This window comes from Zingiber officinale, chromosome 2B (genome assembly GCF_018446385.1).
Source record: "Zingiber officinale cultivar Zhangliang chromosome 2B, Zo_v1.1, whole genome shotgun sequence".
In the NCBI taxonomy this organism is placed as follows: Eukaryota; Viridiplantae; Streptophyta; class Magnoliopsida; order Zingiberales; family Zingiberaceae; genus Zingiber; species Zingiber officinale.
This window is the reverse complement of record NC_055989.1, coordinates 146,146,711-146,160,131: the sequence shown is the minus strand read 5'-3', so window position 1 is coordinate 146,160,131 and position 13,421 is coordinate 146,146,711. Positions and strand designations below refer to the sequence as shown.

General features: G+C 37.5%; 2 protein-coding genes across 2 annotated transcripts; one reads left to right on the top strand and one right to left on the bottom strand.

The window, feature by feature from the left end:
* Positions 1-3,053: 3,053 nt before the first annotated feature.
* On the top strand, positions 3,054-6,321 carry LOC122047685 (acyl-CoA-binding domain-containing protein 3-like). The gene is made up of 2 exons (XM_042609117.1): positions 3,054-4,002; positions 6,189-6,321. Exons 1-2 carry the CDS (start codon positions 3,143-3,145, stop codon positions 6,304-6,306), a joined length of 978 nt encoding a protein of 325 aa, XP_042465051.1. The 5' UTR covers positions 3,054-3,142; the 3' UTR covers positions 6,307-6,321.
* Positions 6,322-6,695: 374 nt separating this feature from the next.
* On the bottom strand, positions 6,696-12,997 carry LOC122047684 (protein NUCLEAR FUSION DEFECTIVE 4-like). Its single transcript, XM_042609116.1, has 3 exons — positions 12,621-12,997; positions 11,641-12,509; positions 6,696-7,280 (listed from the first exon to the last, which is right to left on the bottom strand). Exons 1-3 carry the CDS (start codon positions 12,939-12,941, stop codon positions 6,800-6,802), a joined length of 1,671 nt encoding a protein of 556 aa, XP_042465050.1. The 5' UTR covers positions 12,942-12,997; the 3' UTR covers positions 6,696-6,799.
* Between the last annotated feature and the right edge of the window lie 424 nt (positions 12,998-13,421).

The following is a 13,421-nucleotide window of genomic DNA, read 5'->3' as shown; positions in this document are numbered from 1 at the left end:
GTCGGAATTCCGTCGCTATATGTCTATAGCGACGGAATTCCGACGGATAAATCTGTCGGTAATGCTGGTTTTTTTTGTAGTGTCTCTTTCCAACCCCATGGATATATACTTGAGAGTCATGAGCTATCTTATTCTCAACCACATGGACTCAGATGACTAAATACTTGTCTAGTCAGTCAGTCTACACCCTCGGTCTAACAGGGTGGACTAGTGCGCTGGTATGGGGGCGGTACTACCCGCCACTCTGGTCAAATTCACGCTCGGTGGGGAGAAGGATTTCTACCATGTGAGCCTGGTGGATGGGTACAACCGCTGGTGGATTTTAAAATTTTAATATATTTTAAAATAATAAATTTCAGGAATTGAAATGATTTTATTTCTTTTTACCTTCTACACATTTGAAAATCAAAAATTAATTTCTAAAATTGCTGATCTAGTGATTACTTTGAATTATTATTTAAAGAGTGTTTTACTAAACTTATTAAAACTAATTTATAAGTTCGTACAATTTATAAGCTATTTTAGAAGCTTATAAGATGTTAGATTTTATTTTAAAAATAAAGGTTAAAGTATCGGGATGAATTAAATAACTTATAAATATTGATATGTTTGGTATTATAAAATTTTTTTATAAATTATTAAAAAGGGATAATACTATTAATGTAATGTAAATAATTATATATATATATATATATATATATATATATATATATATATATATATAATAGGTTTGTAAAAATATATAGAGGATAAAATAAAAATTAATAAAAATATATAAAGACATTTTAGAGAAAAAAAAATATTAAAATAATATTTTTTTAAAAAAAAATAGTATTTCTCTTACTTTTATAAAAAAAAATAGTTTATAAGTGATCAACCAACTTATTTTGATAGTTTATAAGCTATTTGAAAAAAAAAATTATCAAACAAATTTAAAGAGGTTATAAGCTCCAAGTTATTTTGTAGAGCTTATAAACTCAATCATACACCATCTTAATTGTTGTTTAAATTGATTCATACTTTGAACAAACTACTTACAATAAGACCTTCAATAAAAATTTTGTACAAATTCTCCTCGCTTAAGCTCTATTCTATAGAATCTCTCCGGGCAAGTTATCATATCAACAAATATGACAAGAAGGTACATATCATTATATGATAGAAAATTATATTATACTTTTTTATATGTTTTTCCAAAAAATATGGAATATTATTTTTTATTATTATTAGTTTGCAGCTAAAAATCCACCAAAAACAATACCCGTCCAAAACTTGAAGGAGGGGAAGAAGAAGACAGAGTCATGGCTTGCAAGCCTCGCCATCGGCAAAGCCAACCCCTCGAGAATAGCAAGAAGGAAAGAAATAGTTTTTTCAATTATAAGGCTGCTTCTGTATTTTTCCTTATTTTGAGGGTGTAGCTGTTTGTTTAACAATTAGGCATCACATTTTGTTTTCCTTGTTTGAAAATGAGAGGTTTATTCCTTGTTTGAAGTTGATATAAAAGAGAAGGTATTAGATGTGCCCTAGCTCCTAATGTCTTCTGTAGGATTCATATTCTCCATGTTTAACAATAACATTGCTTCTCTAATAACCACATCTACTAATTTATTTATATATTTATTTTATCCATAAAATTTTCAATAAGTTAATTTTCCGTTCTCACGATCGATAACTCACATTAATAAGTCATAAACTATAACACATATTCAGTTCTTGTGAGTTGTTTTAAAACATGATTAACGACTAAGTTACTTGTGTTCATGAGTCGGGCTAAGTTTAATTTTACCGAATTAAAACTACTTTCATCCCCCTAAAAAAAACCAAAATCGAAATCTAGACCATGTTTCCCTTAATTTTATCTTTTAAAATAAGTTTATGAGGAGAGGAGCAGGGATTAGTGCAATCAACTGATTATGATCTATTATTTTCATCACTTTTCACTTATATAAGAGTTTAATATCGGCTTAACTTTTTGTTTTACAACATTTGGATTAACATGAGTTAATTTATGTGAGCTTGAGTTTGGACGGATTTTGGAAACCGTTTTATCTTAAATAGAATTATCTCGTAATTATTTTTTATTTATAGCATTTCCTAACATAGAAATTATGAAAACAAAAATATCATTATAGATCTCGTCCTCGACCGATGTGGGCTCCACTAATTTCACGAATGCCTTTGGAGGTTGGTGTGCTCAAAGAATGTCCACACATCTTCATAATAATATGATATTATTCATTTTGAGCCTAGATTCCCATGATTTTATTTTTAGGCTCTATTCAAAAGGTCTCATACCAGTGGAGATATCTTACATTATTTTAACCTCATAATTTTTACCAAATCTTTCCAATGTAGGACTTTAATTGAACTCCAACAATCCTTCCCTCAAACGAAGGACTACAATTACTTTCATGGTTCGGGCCTCCCCGCGAGCATCTAGTCACTCTGACTTACTATGGGCCTGCCTATAAGCATTCGCACCCAATCACCTTGACCTACTCCAGGACTCCCCGCGAGCATTCGACCACCTTCACCTGCTTCGAGCCTCACTATGAGCATCCGATCACCCTGACCTACTCGCCTCCCCGCGAGTATCTGATCACCTTGATCTACTCCAGGTCTCCTGCAAGTATCCAGACCTACTCCAAGTCTCCCCATGAGTATCCGATCACTCTGACATGCTTCGGATCTCTCCGCGAGAATTAGTAATTATTTTTTATTTATAGCATTTCCTAACATAGAAATTATGAAAACAAATGTATCGTTATAGATCTCGCCCTCGACCGATGTGGGCTCCACTCATTTCACGAATGCCTTTGAGGTAAACTTTCGGAATATAAAAAAAATCATGACATGGTGTGCCCTGTCATATGACGAGTGGGTCTAGCTGTGTAAGTCAATAGAAATGAAGGTAGCGTGTTGGGTCTGAATTGTTAGTAAGAGAAGAATCGATGATTTTAGCTGGCACCGAGGGCAAGAATATTCTTTAGCGCTCTTCTTCGGATCCGTTTCTCTCCTTCTCTTCTAGTGAATTTGAAATACCAACTACCGACCTTGTCGCTCTTCTCCTATAAATATCTTTGTTTTCTTCACTGCCTTGGAGCGCAAGCCAACGCCGATTAGTAGATCGGAGGAGGAAGCTATGGCGGATCCCTGGTTCATCTCCTTCCTCTTCTTCACCATCATCTTCCTGCCCGTGGTGGTCGTCTACTTCGCTTACAAGCACGAGGAGCCGATTGCCGCTCCCTGCTTGGCCGAGATCGGGATGCCCCCGGTGCCCGCGACCGCCGCTCTCACCTCGCCTTCGCTGCACAAGGATCGGACAAGGAGGAGGAGACGAACGAAGAACCAGGAGTCGACGGTCGGCGATTTAGGGCCTCGGTCGACAGTGCCTCCGACCGCCTCCGCTGCTGTCGTGAGCTCCGACCGACCGAGTAGGAGGAGACGCGGTGGCGCTAAGACCCGGGGCGAAGCCAGCGCATCAGGTGGTGTTCCCTCGCCACCCGATCTCGGTGAGCAGAGGATGATCGTCCAAGAGATTTGTGAGGTTGGACTCGAGAAGGATGTTAACAAGGAGGGTGATCTGACTGTTCTTTGCTCGCAAGAGTCTGTTGGAAGAAAAGAGGATAAGAGGGTGGAGGTTGATAGAGATAATGATGATTTGGTCAAGGATAAAGAGGGTGGTGAAAAAGAGGGCGATAAAGTTGTGGAACCGTTTGAAGGCGATGCGAAAGGGAAGGTAGATGCTCGGGAATTGAGTGAGGCGAGAGGAGCATCTTTGTTACACTGTGACGATGAGTGGGAAGGGATCGAGTTGAGTGATGCGGAAAAATTGTTCAGAGTTGCAACCCAGTTTGTTGATTCAAATAACGGCGCGGATGCAGTGTCGAGACTGAGTAACGAGTTGCAGATGCAGTTGTATGGACTCCGCAAGGTTGCGATTGAAGGTCCATGCTATGAGCCACAACCCATGGCGTTCAAGGTTTCTTCTCGCTCAAAATGGTATGATCTATAACGTCGCTTCTTTATTTAAACAGTTTTGCAATATTGAAGTGTTAATATATTTAGTGTTGTAAATTTTGAAGGTTTTACGTTTTCTTAGCCGTCATGTGTTATCCTTATCATATTTCTCTTAAGGATGAGGAATGGGGGATGCTATGTCTGTTTGGAAATAACTTAAGTCATGAAATTGAATTGAATTCCATTATGAATTGAATTCCATAAGGAATTGAATTGAATTCTTATGTTTGGAATGAATTGCAACTTAAGTTATGGAATTCTTATGTTTTACCATTTTATCCTTTTCTCTTTTTTCTTTTCCTTTTTTACAAAGAAGAGAGAATGAGGGCACAATGGACATAATATGGAGAATTGAATTCTCTATCTAAATCACACATAAAGAGGTGTGATTTACTTTTGCCTTGTTTGATGGAATTGGAATTGAATTCCATATCAATTTTTAGCTAAAAAATCATTTCAAAACATGGAATTCAATTCCAATTCTAAAAGGAATTGAATTCCATATCATTTCAAACATGATCTCAGTGGAGTTTGAATTGAGAACTTTTTTCTCAAAACAAATAGGCCGGTTATAGAAATTTAATACATAGTAAAACATCCCGGTGATCTCAGTTTGAGGTATATATATATATATATATTTGAAAATTATTATGATCTTCTACTTCGATTGAATTTTGACATGCACTCAAAATGCGGTTAAGTTTGATGCATAGGGACATTAATCTTTTGCCAACGAATTTGTTCTGTAAAAACATTTTTTCTTGAATGCATCCTTTTTTGTTTAGATGTAATTGTTTAATTGGCTCAACATGAAACGAGCCAATGGAAATCTGTATCCAAGTTATCAAATATACTCATCCTGAATGATCATGTAGACAACCAAGGATAGAGCATGACTGATGAAATTACTGGGTCAACATGAAATAGTTTTTTGAAAATCTGTGGAAAGTATAATTATCTTGTATGATCATGTAGACAAGACTGAACCGTGTGTAATAAAAAACCTTTGCAATCATTTAACTGGATCAGGATGAAACTGGCCAATGAAAATCAGTATCGAACCTATCATATATGCTCAATCTTGTATGATCATGTAGACAACTAAGGCAAGACCATGACTGTTGAAGCCTCTGTAATTGTTTAATTGGGTCAACATGAAACAGGCAATTAAAAAATCTATTGTATCTATCAGATATTCTCATCATGTATGATCATGTAGGCAACTAAGGCTAACCTTTGACTGATGAAACCTTTGTAATTGTTTAATTTTGTCAATATAAACTAGCCAATAAAAATCTTATTGAATCTATCAGATATCTTGTATGATTATGCAGATAACTGAATCTCTACTCTGACTGAGAAACCCTTGTAATTGTTTATTTGTCTGAACATGAAACATACCAATGAAATCTGTATTGAATCTATTAGATATACTCATCTTCTTTGATCAAAGCTTGGAGAGCTGGTTCAAGTGTCACAACAATGCCAAAGTTTTTAAGTTTCCTCCTTTAACAGTAATTTCAGTTGTTATTCCAGCGCATAGAACTGCAATTGTGAAGATATTTAGTATATCAATTAGTTTTGGAACAGCAGACCTAATTATTCTTTTTATGTCTGTGTTAGATCCGTATTTTGGTGCTAGATAGCAGTGTGATAGGTGTCCGATTCACATACTAGTGTTTAATAATAGATTTAATGAAACTTAATAGTGTAGATGGGACAACTCGGTCAAACTGTGCAGCCAAATTTTATGTCTAGACCATCAAAGTCTTTTGTGGTGTCACGGGACCTACAGTGAGATTGTATTTATTTTTAGATTACAATTAAAAGGCTCATGTTAGTATTATATTTTTAATATAGAATTTTATTTATAATCTTACAATCCAACGGTTTGCTCTTGACAAAATGGCATCACATTCACGCCAAATTTTCCGTCCTTCCTCTGTTTTTTCTTTCTTTCTAGATTCGATTTTCTAGGGGAAAAAATCAGCGTAGATCACGTCTAGTTTCTCTGTGCTTTAGTCTCTTGTTTACAAAGTGGACGATGTACCTCGACTATCGCACTTTTTATAATTTCTATTTCAGAATGTTGTTCATCCTTTGACTAGTTAGGTAGCTGTGTGCAAAAACATATATGATCATGGAGGATACCTTTCTTATTGTGGTAGGCATGCTTGGCAAAGATTGGGGAACATGGATCCAGACGTTGCCATGGAATTGTACATCCGTCTTCTTACTGAAAATGTTCCAGAATGTATTGCAAAAAAATCATCGGTAACTAACTAAGCAACACATTCCCGTTTGTAAATATATATATATATATATATATATATATATATATATATATATATATATATATTCATTCATTATTTTGCTGCCAATGCAACTTCACCATAATGCAGCCGTTAATTTAAACATCCCTCGTGAATTCTAATATTTTATTATTTAATTTTAAAACATGAGCAGGTTGCCTTTAGGCTTTAAAGCACAAATTTTTAAAAAATTGTATATTAAAGAAAATGCCGGGTTTTTTTTTACATGTTGATAAGAACAAAGATTTTGCTCATAGAAATAAACTTTATTATGCAGAAAATAAGATGACATCAAATTTTTTTTAAAAAAAAAAAAACTGAAAACAGAATAGTTTTAATAAAAGAAAACTGGAAAAGCTTCGATGGTTTAAAATAAAATTCGCGGCAACTAAAAAAGAACATATTAAAATCCGAAACAAAATAGTACAAAAAGGAATATAGATACCCTAGGAAAGAAAGAATCACCATCAGTGGCGAGCAGACACGGCAGCTTTCATGTTCTTTGACCTCTTGGTCGAATAGATCTTCCGGTAAAGTTCCTTGGTCCTGTGCGCCAGCAAGACATCCAACCCGACGCCGACCAGGCACACAAAGGCCATCACCACGAAGACCATCCGGTAGCAGTGCGCTCCCACGCAGGTATTAGCCCCGCCATCTGTCCTCGTGGCCTCAGCGTCGTACAAGATGCCGGCGAGCAGGCCGGAAAAGAGGAAAGAGCCGAGGGGAAGATTGAGGATGAGGATGTTGTAGATGAGGCCGTAGTACTTGAGCCCAAACAGCTCCGACGCCGTCGGCACTGAGATGGCAAGACGGACACCGTAGCACAAGCCCACCACCACGGAGCCGATGAAGAGGGATCCCGGCATGCCTATGGCCATCACCACATAGCCGGCGGCCATTAGTAATTGCGAGACCGCGTTCCATATCGGTCTCGGTGTCCCATGCTTCCTGCAAATTTGTTGGAACAGAGTTCGTATATCAACGACCGTCTTCGTATATCAACGACCGTCAACCATAAAAACTGAGAAATATTAAATTACAAACATGGAGAATGGAAATATTCCTATGTAGAACACATATCCGATCACGCAAATTAGTGTATCATATATCTTCAAGTTGATTATGATTGAATTTAACTGAAAACATATTAATCAAAAAGCAAATGAGATGATACATTAAATCTAATGGTCAAATATATATAACATATTATGTACACATATTAATGTTCACAACTGCACAATTCAATTAAATTTCTTTGGGTAGCTACTGTAGAGTTACTAAAACGGACCTATCACTGAGCATTTAAAAAGATAATGGATGCATACCCGTTTAAATCGAATACCCAAATCCATTTAACATGATAATGAGTGCACTGAATGGGTAGGTCTAAAATATGAATAAATAAATTATACGTGCGTCTCCCCGTCATTCCTAAACCAAAAAATTGCATCTAAACCGACTTGAGAATGCTCGATCTGATTTGTACTACGGTTAAGAGGTCATCCCATCTAGCATATTGTCGGATGTTATAAACATAACTATTAAAAGTTTCATACAACCTCAAAATATAATATACAGTTTATATTTTTGAACTATAAGCTTTTTATCTTCCAATAAAATCTGGGACAAGCAATAACATGTTGGCAAACTGTCTGAATATTTAAATGACAGCTTGATAGTAAAAATATCAAAAGTATATAAAAAAACAATGATAATAATAATAACTCAACTATCAAAAAAGTTATCACAGCTATTTCCAAATTAAGTGAAAAAAAAGGTAAATCACAGAACAATTTAGTCGACTGCTTAATTAATTAACTAGGAGATGAATTGACCGCTAAATTAATTAGGATAAGAGGAGTTTTTTTCAATAACTCAACTATCACGGACAGTGAGGTGTGAGTAGAAAGCGATGCACAAAACCGAACGTACCATCACTAGGCAGGTGGGAAATCATTTTCTATGCGACGACATGTCAAAAGGCCATTCTCTGAGAGAGACGAAATAGCTATAATAATAATAATAATAATAATAAAAAAGATATGATCTTATCTTATCTGATGCACTAAGACAAAAACGAAAAACACGAACCATGCACTGATGCACGTCCTAATTACAATAGATGCGTTTTATTTAATTAGATGACAATTGCATCATGTGACAATCTAATTAGATGCAACGACGGATGTAATGGATCACGTGTAATGGCCTAGTGTTTTTTTTCCTTTGTATATAATTTTTTAATCTTCTTCAGTGATCTGATTCGGGACTCGTTACGAAAAAAGGTACATCATGCAACCTACGTGGTCTCAACGGCTACTGTTGAAGCCAGTTACGTACTAAAAAAAAATGTAATGAATTTATACTAGGGAGGGGGAAAAAAACTCCAAGTAGTTATGCTTACAAAAAGAATATGCAGTTGAGATGCTACGTTAAAATATAGGGCAACCCAGTCACTCCAGTCAAAAGATAAAGAATTGGTACGATTTGCAAACTATGTTTGAATATTTAATTAATAACCTGATATATAGTAAAAATATCAAAAGTATATTTAAAAAACTATAATAATAAAAACACAACTAGGGCATAAAACGTAGCATCACTGGGGCAGGTGGGAGATCATTTTCTATTATATGACAATGGAAAATGACATTTTAAAAGAGAGACGAAATAGTCAGAAATAAACATCAGGTCTGAAAGGCAACAAACGAAAAACGAAAAATAAAACCGAATCAAATTTCAATTCCAATTAAATTTATCTCTTAATTAGATCAGTTTAGTTCTTCGTTCAGATTAACTGTCTTGCTTTGATATAATTATATCATCACTTTTAGAACCGGATGTAATGGATCACATGTACTGGCCTAGTTTCTTTTTTGTATATGAACTTTTTAACTTCTTCAGTGATCTAAGCAGCAGGTCTGATTTATTGTTCATCTCAGGCACAAATAGAAGCAGGCAAGCATCATGAAATGGGACTCGTATTACAAAAATTATAAAGGTACATCATGCCACCTGCGTGATCTCACCTATCATTGTTGAAGCCAGCTATGTCTTAAAAAAATTAATGAATTTATAAGGAGGGGGGAAATGTCCAAGAGAAGTAGGCATGCTTATAAAAGAATAAAAAATTATATGACAACCGAATCCACTCCAGTCAAAAGAAAAATAATTGATCAACAATCCGCCCATCGAATTCATAGTGGCGTGACTAGTAAGGAATAGAAGGAGACAAATAGGTGGCGAAGAAATTGAGGCGAAAATAGGTGAAAATTTGAGCGATCGACTGGACGATTGGACTAAGTAACTAACACATGCAACATGTAATATACAATAACACTAAATTTTATTGGTCAGAATATGACCCATTAAAAATAAATTGTAATGTATATATATAATTAATATATAAATATAATGTTATTAAAATATTTTTATGACTATTTATAAAATATATTCTGACTGTCAAATTCTAATCATTTAATTCTATCAAAATTTCTTAAAAAAGGACTGACACATGCAATTAATATTGCAAGCAAGTTGGATTTGACTACCACATCCAACTGTGCGAGAACAATAATCTACAATTAATTTACAAGTGCCACGCCCCTCAAAAACGAGAAGATAGAAACTGAAAATATTAAGATGAACAAGCAAGGAGTGCCTTATTCGTGCCACCCTGTGAAAGTGAAAGATCAGTGGAAAGGGACGACATGATTTAGAGGCATGTTCTGTCCCAGAATGAGACAGAGAGAAAAGGTGCTGGTCCACCCAAGGTTCATCGATCGCCGTTGAGACATTTGTTGCAATTGTCTAATGTCCATAAGCAAGCACAAAATCAAGACTACTTGCGCCAAGCCTGTTTGCTAGGCCTGCAACTCCTACCCTACCCCCAATTGTAGTATTGAAAAAGAAGATAACAAATATTTTTGCAATATATTTAAGAAACTAAGCCAAGTGTCTGATTCGTTTACTCTAAAAACACAACCCAAATGGTTGCAATAAATTGTAAGGCTTGTTTTGTTTACTCTAAAAAGTGAATTTGATGGTGATCACTAGGACTTTGAGATCAAGAAAAATGACAAATATCTACCTATTTTATATTTTTATTTAATAAGTGGCTATTTATACATTAACATCTTTGGTCGCTCATAGAAGTTCTCATTTTTTTAAAAATAAAAATGAGAGAAAAATATTCTGAAAATAAAGGTATATAATAGACAAATTAAATCATTCTCGTTAAAATTATTGTCAGAAGTTTCATTATCCATCCAACTTCGATCTGACAATGAGCTTGTCGTGATGTGATCAACCTTTTCAGATAAATATAAGGCCGAGATTAGGGCAACCTTATGTACTTAAAATGACATTACCTCGCCTAAGTACCTAAGAGTTATTGCAGTCCTCATCCAATATACCTTCTACTCAAAATTCAAAAAAGAAACATACTTTATTACTAGAAGTATATTAATTTCTTATTCCTAGTGATAAGATTTTAAGATGAATTGAACGGTGACAGAAGGTTTAGGCAATCCATCTGAAATAGTTGGGATTCATGATATGATATGGTGTTTTCATGGATCGTTCTTCAAGAAAATTTGAGTGTATGATATGATGCGTTAAATTGTACCAGGTGGGGTCGTGGGGATTCATTCTATCACATCGTAATTGAGAAAAAACAGAGAGCCGTGGTAGCTAGCGGTGAGTTGTGGCTTTCAGCCATTGCACAATTAAAACACTGAATAACGACATGATGTGGAACTGCGGTGCACATACCCCCTCCTCCATTTATATAACTTGGAGAGCCGTTGTGCATATACTGTATCATGTTGGCTTGCGAAAAGAACTTGCCAACAAATTAATAGTTTAATAAAACGAAAAGATGTTAACTCTCAAATCGGTAAGGCAAATAAAACAAATTAAACTGCACCTATGGGAACTCCTGGCTTATGGCAGTTACAAGAACAATCATATCATCGAGCAATTGAATCGGATTCTAGCAAAGACCAAGTCAAACTATTTCTGCTCATATCTCTGTTCTAAGAAGGAATACTCTGATCCATGGATCTAATCTACTACATCATGATGCTAAGACTATCTATGTAATCTTACCATATATTCCAAGTTACAACTAATAAATTAGCAAAATCAAATAAAATCAAATAGACCTACTAGAGCAAAAACGTTGCGCAATACAAAAATGATACGCCAAAGTAGTAAACTAACGAACGATGGACGCAAAAACGACTAGATATTAAATGGATAGAAATAAATAAAGAGATGTAACTAATGCAGTAATTAATTAACGTACTTGATGAAGTATTCCGATACGGTTCCGGATGCGATCCGCCCAAAAAAACCCCAGATGCTAAGCATGGAGACGAAGATGGAAACATCCGTATAGCCCATTGCCGTACCCATCTGCCCCATGTTGTTCATCACTGCCAACCCCGTTCCAACCCCGCATAGAAACGACAAGAACAAGACCCAGAAGTCCACCGTCTTCACCACCTCCACTATCGTGTGGTCCTCTCCGATCTCCGGTCTCCGCCGCCTCCTCCCCTTCTCAATTTTTTCCTCCACCACCGCCTCTTCCGCCCTCGGACTATGACTATCCTCTGCCTCCGTCGTCTCTGCCTCCGCTGTCAACAATAACTCACTCACTCCTCCGTCCTCCACATCAGCTTTCTCGCGTATCCCCGATCTGCAAATCGACTTTAGCGCTATGTGGATCGGAACCGCCACCGGCGCCGCTAGCAGGAGTAGCAGAACCGCTGCGAAGACCCTGGAGACGACCACTCCATGTTTGCCTGTGAGATCAAAGGCCAGCAAGTACACTGCGATGACCACCGCCATCGCGTTGATGACCCCGAAATACTGTGAGTCGGTGCCGTCGTCCGCCGCCTCCACGTCCTCCGGCGGTGACTCACGGAGGAAGAGCATCGCCGTGGTGCAAACCGCGGCGGGGACGACCGCAAGCAGGATGAGAAACGAGGCGGGGTCGTCGGAGAAAAGGGCAGAGCAGATGTCGGTGAAGATGGCGGTGCTGAGGCCCACGTAGCCCTTCAAAATCCCTGACACCGGCCCTCGGTTCCGGCGAAAATTGCGGATGCACGTTACGAGCACCGCCGTGTTCATCCAAGTCGTGCTGTTCCCGCCCATGCACAAGAAGATGCACATCTGCGAGGGATCGAAGCAAAGCAACCATTATACCAAAGCGATCTCAAAACTTCGACCAAATTCTTCGTCAGGAAATTAGATCGGCGACGAAGGTAGAGACGGTAGTTGTACCTGCCAGTAGGGGAGGGGGCGAATGGATTGGCGCACGACTAGCCACTGGGCGCCGTACCCGACGAGGCCCTCGAGAGAGCCGATGAGAAGGATGATCGGGGTGGGGAGACGGTCGGAGGCTAGGCCAGCGACGATGCCGAAGGCCTTTCCGATGTCCTTGGCGACGGAGAGATTGTTGAGCTGGAGCTGGGTGAGCCCCATGAGCGTCTTGAGGGCGTCAGAGTAGTTAGAGAAGGTGTAGTTGTTGCCGGAGATGCACTGCACCCACACCGCCGTGACGAGACCTAGCCACCGCCCCGTCGCCGCGCCCGAGATATCCATCGTCTCCTCGCTCTCTCTATCTCTCTCGTTCGATCGTTGTCTCTCTCTCCCAGTCTGAAAGGTCTACTTATAGAGCAAGCAAGGTCGGAGGAGTTATTTGTTTGAAAGAAGCGTGTGAACGGGACGACTTTACTGACGGAATCAAAAGCACGTCCGTCGTCCGCACGAAGTTACCGGACGAGTAACGAGACCCTGCTCTGCGTCTTCGCACGTGTGACCGAGAAGGCGAGGCGGTTACTGACGCCTGGCGGTGGCGTTGCTATTACGCTTCTTGTGCTATTTTATTTGGGTTTTTTTATTTAAAAAAAAGCTCAAAATTGCCTTTCTATTAATATGTCTATTTTAATACTAAGGACTAAAACACAAACTAAACCCCAGGAGAGAAAAATACGGTAAAGATACAAAATTATCGGAAATAAAATAAAATAAATATTTCACTAATTTACAAAACACATGAAATTCACTTTATCAAATATTATT

Coding starts and splice junctions, on each gene's coding strand:
- LOC122047685 (XM_042609117.1), top strand. CDS start 3,143: ATGGCGGATCCCTGGTTCATCTCCTTCCTCTTCTTCACCATCATCTTC. Junction 4,003..6,188: donor GTTTCTTCTCGCTCAAAATG/GTATGATCTATA, acceptor TTATTGTGGTAG/GCATGCTTGGCAAAGATTGG.
- LOC122047684 (XM_042609116.1), bottom strand. CDS start 12,941: ATGGATATCTCGGGCGCGGCGACGGGGCGGTGGCTAGGTCTCGTCACG. Junction 12,510..12,620: donor GCCCCCTCCCCTACTGGCAG/GTACAACTACCG, acceptor GATCCCTCGCAG/ATGTGCATCTTCTTGTGCAT. Junction 7,281..11,640: donor GTATCGGAATACTTCATCAA/GTACGTTAATTA, acceptor ACAAATTTGCAG/GAAGCATGGGACACCGAGAC.